This window comes from Primulina huaijiensis, chromosome 6, assembly GCF_012295235.1.
Source record: "Primulina huaijiensis isolate GDHJ02 chromosome 6, ASM1229523v2, whole genome shotgun sequence".
Lineage (NCBI taxonomy): Eukaryota > Viridiplantae > Streptophyta > Magnoliopsida > Lamiales > Gesneriaceae > Primulina > Primulina huaijiensis.
The window spans coordinates 13,421,187-13,437,492 of record NC_133311.1 but is presented as its reverse complement, the minus strand read 5'-3'; the positions used below and the strand labels follow the sequence as shown (position 1 = coordinate 13,437,492).

Sequence of the window (16,306 nt, the reverse complement as noted above, 5' to 3'; positions counted from 1 at the left end):
TTTTCGGGCGTTACGAATTGCCTAAATGGAAACTCCTAGTTCCACTTATACAACAATACAATAATTGTAAGTAAACAAATCCCAAATTTAAACAACTTGTGGCAGTGATTAAACAACGATTTGAGATGTTGTGAGAAGTCATGGTTTAATCCTTGATGATATGTCATAAACTTAAATGTGGGGGCTTATGAGCGGCTAAAAAATGATTCAAGTTAATGTGGTCAGAAATCTTGAGAGGTTGTAGACTTATAATTTGTTTAGACAGCATCAAATAAATGAAAAAACTCTCCATTCATATTTTCTCTTGACTCTTAATGTTCAAATACTTGAAAAGTTTGACTTTTCCTTTTTCTGTTGCAAAATAAACTTTATCATTGTAATTTCTTGAATAATAGTACGTTGCATTTAATGGTTCGTTGGCGCCTCTCCACAAATGTCAATCAACAGCTCTGAAAAGTTGATACAGACGAGAGAATATGCTACAACAACCTTCTTTCTCATTGGGTGACATCATGGTCTTCTAATTTTTTTATTTCTTGTGCATGATTGGTCAAGAAGATATTCTCATATAACTGAATTTGATAGATATGATAGCTTTGGATTTCGTGAAGTTCGATTCTAATATCATGCACTGAAACATGCATAGTGCGGTTGGACTACATAAAGTTTGGTTGTATTAGTCATGTTCGGTTGAATGTGCATTGAGAACCTGTTTTCAAAAGTCCAGTTACAAGCAATGCGGTTAGACTATTTGAGCTCTGGTTCCAACATCTATAAATACATTTAAAAGGCAATTGATTTCATAACCGTTAGTGAAACGTCCATTACTTTTAACTTTAAAATTTAGATAAATACTAGGGAAACTTTTTTTTATAACCATTTTCTTCTAACTTCAAAACCATCCAACATAAAAAAATATTAATTTAAAAGCCTCGAATGCATAAAAATCTATAAATCGTCAACCACAAAATCGTATGTCAATTTTAAAATAATCCAACGACTAAACTTTAAAATAAAGCATAAAATTTTTAAATAAATAATTCTCAAAATCTTTACTTTAAAATCTTAAATCTTAAGCTAATGCGGAAAATAAAAGTCCCCCGGGAGTGTAATGCCGGATTTGATCCACTCAAGCGTCAACACATGTGACCATTCAAATTTAGTGAGTCTAATGACTCAGCACGTTCTAACCATGCGTAACAAATAGTATATATACAGGCACATGCAGCTTTGAAATAAATCTTTTAATAAAATAAGCTCGCGTAAAAGCTAGTAATCATAATTAAATCATAAATCATTAAATCATAAGACTTTTCATCATCATATATCATTTTGGGTGAAGTTTGATCCTTGAAAATGACTATCATATATCATATTATTGGTCGACTGATCAGTCTAGATATCCCAAGTACTTGGGGGCGGCGTCAGCAACTTTCTTCACTGGGCCGTGGCCAAATATGAAAATACGATCATCAGGCTCCCTCTGGGTCTTTTCCCATAAACGGGCTCCCTCTAAGGTCTTTACCCTCACGATATCCTCATTAAAGCTTTGGTGTCACAGTCAATTCACATCCTCATAGATGGGCGAACATGGTTAGCTGGAACTAATTTTGTTCATAAGGTTGTATATTAACTATATATGTATAAAATATCATATTTTAACTATATTGGTACTTCAACTAGTTTTAATTGTACCATAATTTGTCATATCAGTACTACGTAACAATGAAACCGGTACTGGACATACGTGAATGAATCAAGAAAACAATGACACACATATATGTATACGATACCATATTTTAATTATATTAGTATTATAGATAGTCTTAATTGTACCAAATTAGTAGTACGTGACAATGCAATTGGTGCTGGACATATGTGAATGAACCAAAACCATGATGTAACACATATATTCATACAATACCATATTCTAACTATATTAGTAATGTCAATAGTATTAATTGTACAACATTTTTCCACATTAATACTACGTAAATAACAACAAAGATAATGATATTACACATATATGAATAGTATACCATATTTTATCTATATTAATAACACTTAATTGTATCGCAAATTGCTACATTAGTACCATGTAACAATACAACTGGTACTAAATATACACAAACAAACCAAGACCATATTGTTACAATGTCATTTTTTAAATATATTAGTACTTCAAATAGTCTTAATTGTACCACATGTGGTCACATTAGTACTACAAAATAATGGAACGAATACCGCTAACTCATACATGTGTTCATGGTACCACGTATTGGGTATTAGTCATACCACAACTAAGATATTTTGTTAAAAAAATCAAGACATAAGTTCTACATAGTAAGACCATTTGTCCTGTTGATATCATACAAGAACGTCGACCACAAACTTATAGATGTGTTCATTGTACGACACATTAGGTTTATTGATACTACAATTAATTTATTGTGTACCAAAAATAAGACATAAGTAATACATAATAAGACCATATTGGTGTTGCTGATACCATACAAAAACAAGACACTAACTTATACACATGTTCCGAAGAAAGACTGTTACTGTTGGCAGCAGGTGGAGACATTTTTTTGGCCCCTTCAAAAGGAAATGCGGGCAGGGTGATCTTTAATGACATATAAGTCACTCAATCATATGCTTGTACATCCAAGACATGTAACATATACAGTCATCAATGACATATAACTCACTCAATCATATGTTTATACATAAAAAATTATATGTAATACCTATGGTAATCAATGATTTATAACTCACTCAAAAATATGTTTATACAACCAAGATATAAATAATATCTATGGTCATTAATGATGTATACCTGACTCATACATATGTTAATATATCCATAATATATGTAACATCTATGGTCATGAGTGACATATAAGCCACTCAAACATATGTTTAAACATCCAAGATGTATGTAAGATTTATGATCAATAGTGACATATAAGTTACTCAAATATATATTTATACATCAAAGATATATGTAATATCTAAGGTCAATATTGACATATAACTCACTCAAACATATGTTTATATTTATATATCAAAGATATATATATGTAACATCTATGGTATTAATGACATATGACTCACTCATATATATGTTTATACATCATGATACATGTAACATTTATGGTCGTGAATGACATATAATACATTCAAAAATATGTTTATACATCCAAGATAAATGCTACATTTATGTTCATCAGTGTCATATAAATCACTCAAACAAATGTTTATAAATCCAAAAATATGTATAACATCTATGGTCATTAGTGACATATAACCCACTCAAACATATATTGATATATCCAAGATATATATAACATCTATGTTCATTAATGACATATAACTCATTAATCAAACATATGTTTAAACATCCAATATATGTACATCTATAGTCATTAATTAATTACGTATAAGTCACTGAAAAATATATTTATACATTAAAGATATTTGTAACATCTATAGTAATTAATGACATATATATTTACACTCAAACATATATAATATCAGTTGCATTGTTATGCAGTACTAATGTGGCAATATGTGATACAATTAAAACTATTTACAGTACTAATATACATAAAATTTGGTATCATATATATATATATATATGTGTATAGCATCATGGTCTTGGTTCTGTATAGGCGTGTTTAATGTGCACAAAATTTATTGGGGTTTTGGCAATGTGCACACGAGGAAACCCACCAAATTTACAAAAATTGATATGGCCAAAATCCATCCATCTTTAGCTGTTGTCCCCTTTGGACAAAAGAGTAATAGTAGGAGTAGTAAATGCTCTATATATCAAGAGTTTTCCCAAAAGAAGTCCAAATAAAATGTACAAAATAGAGGAGAATAAACAACAAATAGAGAAAACCACTATCTGAGATAATATCAAATTGAAGTTTTCCTAGTCTAGAACAGCTAGCTAGCTAGCATTTTCCCCACCAGAAGTTGCTCGAAGAACTAATCCCCTGCAGAGTCTTGAATACATAGATGACACACTCCAAACATTCACCATCTTCCATGATTCCAAATATAAGAGTCAGAACGTTTTTTATTTAATCATATTTTGAAATATCCTAAGTAATATGTTGCCCATCCACGTACCAAATTAAGAGATCATGTTGCTTTAGTTTTATTTTTAGCCTATGACTGAGTCGATTCGATCGCGGGGTTATGCATGAACAAAATCGAGCTCCGGCTCTTTTTACTTCATGCATCTTGACCAGAGACGACATGTGGCTTTGTATATGATCGACTCATTGACATCCCTAATCTAAACCCCCGTTTACTTATTAAATGAAAAGAAACATCTTCGATGAGATTTCGTTGTATTAATTTATAAAGCATCAATTCAAACGTGATCAAAATTGAATTACGTAAAATTTGGGAATCGGTTTAAGGAATACATTATTATATTGTGTTCATATGGACAATAATTGCGTAGGATTAACATGTACATGTGGGAGTAATAAACAGACGTGGTAATTTAGGGGTGTCAAAATGCAACACGACTCGTCAACCTGACACGATCCAAGACGAAAAACATCATTTAATATTTATTTTCTGTATTTTTTATTTTTTTAACTTTGTTTATTTGATTTAGTAAATATACTTTTAATTTTCTACAATTAAACTTCCAAATTTAAATCGGAATTTTTGTTATTATGTGTTTAAATTAAAATATTATTATTTTTTCGAATTTTTTTCATTAATTTTTTTTAAAAAATATAAAAAAATAAATAAAATTCGGGTTAGGCGGGTTAGACGGGTTGAGTCGGGTTAGACGGGTTCGTGTTCGGGTTGGGGGTTTTCGGGTTGGTTCGGGTTCGGGTTGGAAAAAAAATTATATTTGCGGGTCGACCCGAAATCCGACCCACCCGACCCGATTGATACCCCTACCGTGGTATTGACCTCATTCTGTTTATTTTATATAACTTGTTATATCTAATAGGAAAAATTGCAATTTTCGCTTATATAATTGACTTTTCGTCATTTTTGTCATTTCTAATATTGAAATTGAGTTTGTCCCTTATCTTTTAATTTTTTGCGATTTAAATAGTTTTTTTTGTAGTGCTGATATGACACTGCATATGTAAATGTTATATCGACGTGGGGTCATCACAACACCGGGTAGAAGGATAAAAATTGAAAAAAAAATATGCAAAGAGAGGATACTAATACTGAAAATTGATGACATCAAATATAAAAATTGCGTAAAGACAAATATTTTAAAATAATTTAAATTGTCACGCCCCAGGAGTGTGACACTGACGTCTTTCTCAAATTATAATTCGAAAACAACAAGTTTCAAAAGTTCATAAATTAACTAAATCTTGTCTATTCGTTCATAATATTTAAATACATGGTCTTTACATCGATTAAACGATTAGAAACAACGAAATGTCTAAAATAATAAAAGATGAACAATATAATTTTTGGAATATTATAAGTTTCAGAGTTTTACAAATTAATCAAGAAGAGAACCGAAGAATCTAGCTGATCGAACAGTCGTGTAATCGTAACTGAAAACCTCGTTCTAGCTGAACTGAAAAAACCTTATCAACTGAAGTATTCGTAACTGATAGGACATCAGTTACAACTGATAATGCCCAACAGAACTGATCGGCTGATCAGTTGACTTCTAATCAGTTGGCTACGTCATCAGTTAAAGTATCAGCAGACAGACTGACAGGTCGTACAAGAACAGAACTGTTGAATTAGAACAGAACATTCTGAATACCTCGTACTACTGTCAGATAAAGTAACTACAAGACGATTCAAAGGATATTTGTCATTAAATGTTCATTAAATACTTTCAATATATTGTTGGGATCGAAGACTATATATAGCTGATCGAATCAGTTGAAGAAGGCTGGTGACTACGAGTGAACACACAAAGCAATAAAACTACAACATTCAATTAGTTGTGATAACTTTCACGAGTATATTATCATTATACATATCGCACTCTGAAGCTCTACATTCATTGTATTTATCAGTAGCATTCAGGCTACCAATTTAGAGCGTTTCACTCAATAAATGTATAAGAGCTGTTAGACTAAGAGTTTCAGTTTGACAGTGTGTAAGACCAACTAATAGGATTATTACAATATGTTGTCATATATCAAAGTCTTTTAGTGAAATCATATCCTTATGATAGAAGGTGTGACGTAGAAGCATTTGATGTCCATAAAAACTCTAGTGTTCATTTCAGTTACCATTTCAGTTTACACTAAGTATTCAATCTATATTTCAGTAAGACCGCACTACAATCAGTTGACTTATCTATATCGACAAATAAGATTCTAGGATCAGTTCATCAAAGAACTGATTCACATGAACTAATCCACATATCAGAAAAGAATACAAAAATCTGAAGTGTTTATTCAACCCTCTTTCTAAACACTTCAACTACTTTAATCGATCCTATCAATTATTAATCGAATCTCTTTCACCCAGCACAGAACTATGTTTGCTCTTCTTCTTTGATCTCTTTTTTGTTCTTATCTGAGAGTGCGTGATTGATATGGTCGTCACTCAGTAAACATAGAATCTTCCCCGCCTCCAAATTTATTTTTCAATGGAAATCGCAAATATAAAAGTAATAGCGGATATATACATAATTTTTATGATTTTCATAAATAAACGTGTATCACACTTATGCACTGAACATTATATGAATTTCATAGCTAAATGATATTAATTACTTATATTTTAATCTTCTAAGATGTGAGGTAGAAATCAAGAATAACATAAATCAAATATGTTCAGAAGATATATATATATTCCTACAATTTGTTCATAAACTACAATGCTTCAAACATGGAGATTCGAGAATCATGCTTTGAACACATGCATACATATAATAATTGTCCGGGTTTAACATAAATATATGAGTTAAAATCGAAATCACAGTTACTGTAATATGCTTAATAAATATCGGTTGGTCTTTGAAACAAAATTTGCTCTTGGTCTGCTCCTCCCTCAAATTTTAGGGTGATTTTTTTCTAAATTTTGTGTAATAATGATTCAGAATATTATGTTCTTATATTAATGGGCAAAATCTGACTATTGATCTCTCATTAACTATCATTATTTGTCATAACTTCAAATTAATATATAAGTTAAAAAGATTTGAAATTATGAGATAATCTGTTGAAACTTGATTGTTGACTGTTGGGATCGTCAGCAGAAATTTTCATGTTGAGATCGTACGTTGAAATCAATAACTATGCTCAAATTTCTAGCTTCTCGAATTTGTGAAATTTGAGGTTCTGAAGAAACTATAAATTTTTATATCTGATATATTGCGAGACTCCATGGATATATTTGAATTTGAATTTGAGTTTGAAGTGATGTATTGTGGGGAAGGCACTGTCCATGTTGACATGTGACAACTTGTCAGTCAGTAAACTTCCATTATTATTATAAGGCTATAGATCGGTGCCCACAAAGAAGAACTAGGCTGAGTACCACTGTACTACTACTTGGTGGCTTTATACAATTGAAATAATTTTTATTTATTTTTTATATTATTTTTTGAATAAAATAAACCCAATTTATATCTACGATATAATTAATATTTTTTTATCACANTATATATCGAGTCAAACCTTTTTTACTGAATCTACATTAAATTAATCAGAAACATACATTTTATCCCCTAAAAAAATCTAATACAAATATGAAGGATTATGTTTATTTGAACTTATCTTATGATCAATGACGACATCTTGATATATCGTATCTAATGTCAAATTTTGCAACTGAAAACGTCAAATAATAAGATCTATGTCAAAGTTAACGCGACTAAGACTATAAAGTCAAATTATATCATAATTATTTTGTATTCATTCTCGTTTTGTGAGTTCAGTAGAATTCATACAAAATAGTTAAAGAAAATATTATAAGGCCATTCAAATTCAGTTTTTTTTTTTTATTAATAAAACCTACATTAACATTTCCAAATTATTAGAATCGAAATTCAAATCGCCAAAAAACAACTTAATGCCAAATTTAAAAATGCCATTAATTAGGATACGGTGGAATTGACGGAAAACATGGCAGTCCACGAAAAATACTATTTTTTTCGTCTAAATCCGACATTGTCGAAGATCTGCCTTATCACGGAAGATCGATCAGTCTAAATTCAAGATTTTCCTTGTTTAGNTAAAAAAAAAAAAAAAAAAAAAAAAAAAAAAAAAAAAAGGGTTGTTCCATCACGTCTCGAGGGCTACAAAAATCAAGGCATTATATATTTGATGAAAATGCATCAAGAAAATGGATCCAATTATCATCGTCTTCGTCATGATCTTCCTGTGTCGTCTTCTCTAATTCATCGTTCCTCGCGAATCTTCCCCGGATGCGTGGCCGACTGTCTGCTAAAGTCTTCCTACATTCGTACTGATCAATTCAATGTATAGTTCAAATCAGCGAACGAGAAGAAAGAAAACAGATTAAACTTTTTTTTAACATATATGGGATCTTAAAAAAATGAATATGTTTTAGGATAAAAAGAAACCTTAATCTTCTTGTTGAAATTCCTGAGATTCTTCTTGCTTCTGTACCTCTCAATTCTTTCTTTTTTCTCCTCTGGACTGTACGGGCTCGCTCTATTCATGCTTTCTATTATACTGCTCTCGCTTGCCATTCCGCCACTTGAATATTGCAGGCTTCGTGGTGCCATGTTTACGCCCTATTACAACACACACACACACAAAAAACAAAGAGAGGATTACTCTTTATGATTATATTATCATTTGAAATTAAGACTGGTTTTGAATAGTTTTCAAAAACATAAGTACTTATACTCCATCTTACTTTGCAGTTGAAACGCAAGAAACGTGTTATAATACCTGCAGATCACCGGTGCTCAACGCTTTCCTGAAAGAACCAGCCTCGGCTTCAAAGTAGCCATGCGAAGAATTCATGGCAGAGTAGCCTTCCAGCTGGTTTATCTGCAGAGACTGGCTACTAACGCTACTCTGGGTTAAAGTCGGACTGTAAGTCGTGTTATAGCTAGTGACTGAACTAGGCGAGCCTCCATAGCTGCTGCAGCCGCTGCTGGTGTACCCGAACTCGGGCTTCAGTGCTGATATCAAGTCGTGGTCGTTGCCTACCGGAATAGCCAGAGGGGGGAGGAATATGGGAGGCTGTGGGAATGTAGATGGTGGCGGAGACGGAGCGGTGGGGAAGGCGACGGAATATTCATCATGAAGTGGGTTCCCGGTAAACATGTTTGACTTGAGGTTTTAGCGTGTGGGATCGCTTTGATTCGATTTCAAGAATGTGGAATGTGCGGTCTACTTATAGGGGTTGAGCTCTGCTGAGGGCGTTGACTTGATGGCTTTTCCTGTCATGGTGTAATGGACAACATGCAGTGTTGCCACCAATAGCTTTCTATCATTTTTTTGTTTTTTGTTTTTTAATTTTGTAATAAATCTATAACATTAGTCAACCCGCAAATCAACGTAGTGACCTGAGAAACAATGGAATTGCTTCCAAAAAAAGCAAAAGTTACAACGATAATGAAGACTACTTCGACAAGCCAATTCACGTGCCACTTGGTTAGCAATCCGAGAGCATTGCTGGAACTTAATTAATTCGATCCAAGGTTGAACAAAGTTTGCGAATATGCTCCGCAGCGGGTGTATCCATGGAGAAAGGAGTATGATGATGTATGGCTTGAATCGCTGTAGATTCAATTATTATCTTCGACTATATATCCCAAATCAACGAGACAACGACACTAGTCTTGAACCATGCAAAATTTTACCTTCAGCGAATAAGATAGCTCCACTACTGTCTCTGCCAACTAATCCCACGCCAAAGTACTCCAAAGAAGTGATAACAGATGCATCCACATTGACTTTGATGTGGTGATTGCCATCCCTGCAATTTGCGCCAGACTTTCTCCTCCATTCCCTCAAAAAATGCTTTGTTTATTTTTTCTCGTAAATGCTGTAAGACCATCGATAGACTTCATAGGATTCATTTCGTTGCATATTCAGAGAAGAGAAAACAAGATCTTTTCTCTCTTGACTAGTAGGACTGAAAATGATATACTTGATTTATTGAGGTTAATATTTTGGCCCGAAACAGATTCATATTGTTGTAGCGCATTACGTATAATATATATTGCAATTCTCTCGACCAACATTCCCAAATAACAATGTATCATCTGCAAAAAATATTTGCGTTATGTCTGGATCATTTCGAACACACTTCATCCCTCGTGTATCCCCCGAAACAGATTGTCGTTTCAGTAAGGAGGATAGTCCTTGTGAACATAGCAGAAATAAATACGGAGACAACAGACATCCTTTTTTTAGACCCCGAGATGGTAGAAAATATTCAGTTGGTCTGCCATTAAGAAGAATTGAGAATCTGGTAGACTGAAACAAATTCAATATTCGATCAACCCATGAATTTGAGAATCCCAACCGCCTCATAATAGCACATAAAAAGTCCCATTCAATCCTGTCATATGCTTTGTTCATATCAAGTTTTATTGTCATCAGTCCTTTCCTTCCTCTTAATTCTCTCCTCCGAATAGTGTGCAAACATTTAAAGGCCACCAAAACGTTATCCGTAATCGATCTCCCTGGAACAAATGCACTTTGTTCAAGATCAATAATCTCTTGGAGATGCAGTTTAAGCCAGTTGGCTATTGCTTTGGCTACAGTTTTGGCAATAAATTACATAAAATAATTGGATGGAATTCTGTGAAAAGTCCTGGATGCTTTACCTTTGGGATGAGAACCAGGTAAATGTATTGAGATCTCTAATAGATATGACTCCATTCAAGATCTGCAGGCACACTGAAGTGAATTGCTCACCAACCAATTGCCAATTAGATTGGAAAAAACCAGCATGAAATCCATCGGGACCAGGCGCATTCCACAATGCCATCCTGAATAATGCAATGTGGACATCCTATGCAGTGTATGGTGCATCCAGGAGGGTACACATAGGACCAGTAACCCGAGCTTCTAGTCCAGAAAGTGCAGCATCTATAGAGATCGATGAATGACTCGAAGTAGTGAACAAAGTGTTGTAATAATACATAAAAAATGACTGCACCTCTTTTGGGTTAGAAACCCAATCATTTGCCACGGAATGGATCCCTGAAAACCTATTGTTGTGACGTCAAATAGAAGCATTTGACTACTTTCAATGCTATTTCTCGCATCGCCATGGTCTTGACATCTCATTCCTTGAGAAGACCTCTGTCTACTTTCAATGCTATTTCTTTGTTTGAATACACTTTTCCAAGTGCATTCAGTTCGTTGATTATTCCACTGATTCTTTCATCATAGACATGCATAGATTCTCCAATCTTCATCTTGATATTGTCGAATTTTTGTACGGCAACTGATAGTTTATTCTCCTTAGTTTGCTCATTGCCCTCGCATAACTGAATCAGTTTCTTCCAGATTTCCTTAGCAGTTATGCATAATTATTGCATGATAGGATTTATTTCACGATATTTTTAAAAGTTCACGCATTATAGTTTTAAGTTGTATTTCGCGCTCGAACGAGGAACGGAGACCGGATAATTTTAAGGAAAAAATTATTTTTATTACATGATTAATTTTTATTAATTAATTTAAGATGTTTTAAAGGTATTTTTCAAGAATTGGGATTTATTGGGTATTTTTAATTGCAAGATTTTAATTTTTATCGGTGCGCAAATTTTATCAAATCATGGAACTTTTTTAATGGTTCGGCTAATATTTTCAAAAACTTTCCAACACAAAATATTTTTCGGGAGTGCATTTGGATTTAATGGACCTACTTTTAAGTTTATTGAGACTAAAACTCTTTTAAACTTTTTAATTAATAATTAAGACCCATTATCTTGATTATTACCCATTTAATAATTGTACTATTTGCTACCTACACCTAATTATTTGTAACAGCCGACACTTTTCCCCTTCCCAAATCACTTTTCCCCTTCCCCAATCAAATCCTCTCGGTTTTCAGTTCCTTCTTCATACAAGCTTCGGTGATCACTTTTGCAAAGAAGGAAATCCTCCCGGCGCCTCCTACCTCTCGTTTTTGTTCTTCAATCATCAAAGGCACGCCACATACTTTTATTTCTGCATCTTACACGCTATATGTATGTTGTATGTGTTCATTTGTGTGAGGATTTCACGATCCAACGCATAGCATGGAGATTCTTCGGTTTTGGGTTAAATTCTTGCATCTTTTTTGTCCACCACTCACGTTTCTTGTATGGTTGCAAGGGGCTGCTGTTCTTGGTGTGTTTAAAGGGCTGTGCAGGGTTTTAAGATCGTGTCATGAAACTGGTGATGAGTCATGGTGGAGATAAGTAGCGAGCCGTGCGATTCATGATTGAGGTGAGATTGATGATGAGGAGACTGGAGGTGCTGAACTATGAGTAGACAGACCTGGTGCGGCGACACGACCCGAGGACCATTATTTTTCCGCATTATGATTTATGAGATTTGAGAGGAAAGGAATATTTTAATATGTTGATGATTTTAAGATTTTTATACGTTTATGTTCACGTATGATTTTAAATGTTTGGTTATTTTAAAATGCGCTATTTTTACAATCAAATATTTAAGATCATTTTTAAATGTTATATTCTTATGTTTAAATGTTATTTCAAAAATTGCAAAGCTTTTATTAAAAAAAAAATTCCGCACTTTTAAAATGAGTAGACGTTTCAGTTGGTATCAGAGCAATAGTCATGTATAGGGTTGTGCCACCGCCAGCTTCTGTAGCTCAGTCTTCAAGCCTCAAGTCTGTAAGCTTTTATGTTTTAATTGTTTTAAATGATTTACTGCTATCAACTGCATGTTTACACGATATACGTTTTACAGTGATTTATAGTACATGTTTGTCTGTCGTTATGTTTTGTTATTAAATGCTTTAAAATTTTTATACATGTTCCGACATGAAATGAAAAATTATATGATTTTCATGCATGCTGGCCTTGTGGTGGAATTGGACATGAATAAGAATTTTGCTTTTGGGCATTGGGAAAGATTGGAAATGATTTGTATTTATTGATTTTTGGTTAGTAGTACTGATGTTCTACTTTTTGGACCATAAGTTAATCTTGAAAATTATGAATACTTTTGGGGTATGTTTGTTTTCTAAGAAAATATTGATGGTTCGTGGTTACTAGTTGGGTTAATTTTGAGGATTTTATATAATCAATAATGATTCGAAGAATACGAAAATCTTTAGAAGTATAAAAATGTATAGCTTGGGATTTAAGGATTGAATTACATGAATTGATAATTTTAAGGACCTAATGGTAATAACCAATAATTTGAGGACCTAAGTGCAAACAAATCAAAATTTTAAGGGACTCTTTTCAAATTCTCTGAATTTTTGAGGATTAAATTTTGAGTTCGATGATTTTAAGGTTTAATGAGGCTAAAATCGAAAATTTTATGGGGACCAAAATGCAATTTTCGAAGAGTTGTAGGGCCAAGAATGTAACTTTCGAGAACTTTAAGGGCCAAGTTGCCAATCTCGAAATTTTTAAGGATTAAATTCGAACTTTTGAGGAACACTTGGGTTAAATCAGTAATTTTTTGAGGTTATGGGGATTGATTTTGGGTCTAATAAGCTTAAAATTAATGAACTTTATGTTACGAGAAACCTATAAAATTGAATTAGGAACGCCAATAATTTATGGGAAATTGTGGAATTTTCGAGATTACGGACAAATTGGATAATTTTTGAGAAATTAAGAATTTAGTTTGCAATTTTTGCGAAATTTGGAGACTAGTTTAGCAGTAAGTGAGAATCGAATGGTTTAAAGGGTAGGAATTTTCGATGAGATGGCTTGAAGGGATATTTAGAATCTTGAAACATACGAGTTAAAATGTTATAAGAAATGGTAATCAAGGGCATTGTAGGAAGAACCAATATTGGGCTTGATAATCTAAATGTTATGGAATAATGTTGTGGCGAATTAAAAATTTAGAGTGATAACATTTTGAGGTAAAGAAAATAAATTAGTTAAGTTATAAGAACAAGCAGTGAGTTAACTTATTTTTGGGAGATTAATGTTTAATGTAATATAAGTTTTAGTTAGGATCTTAACAGTTAACATTATACTTTCGTTGGGGTTAAAAAAATTTCTAGAAAATTGGGTACGATTGTTGGTTAGGTTACTCAACAGACGCATGTAAAAAGTGAGTTAGACACCACGTCATAAGGAATTTTTGAAAGTCATTAAGAAACTTGAGATTTAAGTAGATATGTGCGTTGGAATTGTGTTACCTAATACTATTTAGGTTGTGTAAGTAAATTACAAGTTCGGAAGACGTGTTTATACGAAAATTTTTGGGAAAAATAAAAACAAAAGGGAAATAGTGGTATTCAACATAGGTTACCAATGAACAAACACTAAGATTTTTACCGAGTAAGAAATCTAAAATCTTGATGTGGGAATTCTAGAATTCTATTGGTTATAATCAATGTTGATTTATTAGAGTTAGTCTAAGGCTACCATGGGATAACTTATTAAGTTTTATACGCAAGAATTAATTAAGCATTAAGAATACGTAAGATTGCAATATTCGTTCCAGTGAGGAAAGTCCGAGGGTCTTAGGCCTCAACTATATTGTAATTGGAAAGAAAATATTTTAATCATGTAATTGGGACTTAAAGGGCTTTATAATATAAATAGAAGGTCGCTATTTCGAGGTTTAAGATTTGCAACAATTATACATTCGGTATGTACTTGTAAATAGTAAGTTACGTAAGTTTGGTGCCATAAGATAAAGATTCGATTCAAGGATCTTAAGCTAATATTATTATGGAGTTGAGATAAGGTTTAACTTAAGGTTTAACTTTTAAGTGTATTACCGAGGATAGAAGTCGATCAGTAATTTTTGGTGATAAGGTTTCTCAAGTCGAACTGCATAAATGCTAATGTTATATGTTGATGAACATTATGGGTATAGTATAAGAAAAGTAAGGTGCGATAAGTTTGGGCACCCATTTCTAGTACGAGGAATTGCGAGAAATTCAGAAATTCGAAGACATAGGAAATATAACTAAGTCACCTTAAGTCGTTTTAAGTTGCAATTCGCAATGGAGGATTTTGGCAGGCAATTTAATTAGGATTGAGGAGACGTAAGGACAATTTAATACTTATTTTATCAAAGTAGCGCAGCGGAAGCGTAGAGTATTGGGATACTAGAATTAAGAGTCTAAACTTTTTATTATCGAGGATAAGAAAATTTCGGGGACGAAATTCAATTTAAGGGGGGAGATTGTAATGTCCCGAAAATCGGAAAGTCCACGTGAACCACATGCATGCAAATTATTAAATTTCTTTGGTATTTTATTAAATTCTTTTAAAGCATAAAATGCATGTTTATTTTATTAATTTGTGTTTAATTATTTTTATGCATTTTATGCATAATTATTGCATGATAGGATTTATTTCACGATATTTTTAAAAGTTCACGCATTATAGTTTTAAGTTGCATTTCGCGCTCGAACGAGGAACGGAGACAGGATAATTTTAAGGAAAAAATTATTTTTATTACATGATTAATTTTTATTAATTAATTTAAGATGTTTTAAAGGTATTTTTCAAGAATTGAGATTTATTGGGTATTTTAATCGCAAGATTTTAATTTTTATCGGTTCGTAAATTTTATCAAATCAGGGAACTTTTTTAATGGTTCGGCTAATATTTTCAAAAACTTTCCAACACAAAATATTTTTCGAGAGTGCATTTGGATTTAATGGACCTACTTTTAAGTTTATTGAGACTAAAACTCTTTTAAACTTTTTAATTAATAATTAAGACCCATTATCTTGATTATTACCCATTTAATAATTGTACTATTTGCTACCTACTCCTAATTATTTGTAACAGCCGACACTTTTCCCCTTCCCAAATCACTTTTCCCCTTCCCCAATCAAATCCTCTCGGTTTTCAGTTCCTTCTTCATACAAGCTTCGGTGATCACTTTTGCAAAGAAGGAAATCCTCCCGGCGCCTCCTACCTCTCGTTTTTGTTCTTCAATCATCAAAGGCACGCCACGTACTTTTATTTCTGCATCTTACACGCTATATGTATGTTGTATGTGTTCATTTGTATGAGGATTTCACGATCCAACGCATAGCATGGAGATTCTTCGGTTTTGGGTTAAATTCTTGCATCTTTTTTGTCCACCACTCACGTTTCTTGTATGGTTGCAAGGGGCTGCTGTTCTTGGTGTGTTTAAAGGGCTGTGCAGGGTTTTAAGATCGTGTCATGAAACTGGTG

The 16,306-nt window shown here is 32.8% G+C and overlaps 1 protein-coding gene across 1 annotated transcript; it reads right to left on the bottom strand.

Annotated features, from left to right (window-relative positions):
• Window positions 1-8,061: 8,061 nt before the first annotated feature.
• LOC140979535 (uncharacterized) lies at window positions 8,062-9,323 on the bottom strand. The gene is made up of 3 exons (XM_073444975.1): window positions 8,889-9,323; window positions 8,555-8,728; window positions 8,062-8,436 (listed from the first exon to the last, which is right to left on the bottom strand). Exons 1-3 carry the CDS (start codon window positions 9,267-9,269, stop codon window positions 8,284-8,286), a joined length of 708 nt encoding a protein of 235 aa, XP_073301076.1. The 5' UTR covers window positions 9,270-9,323; the 3' UTR covers window positions 8,062-8,283.
• Between the last annotated feature and the right edge of the window lie 6,983 nt (window positions 9,324-16,306).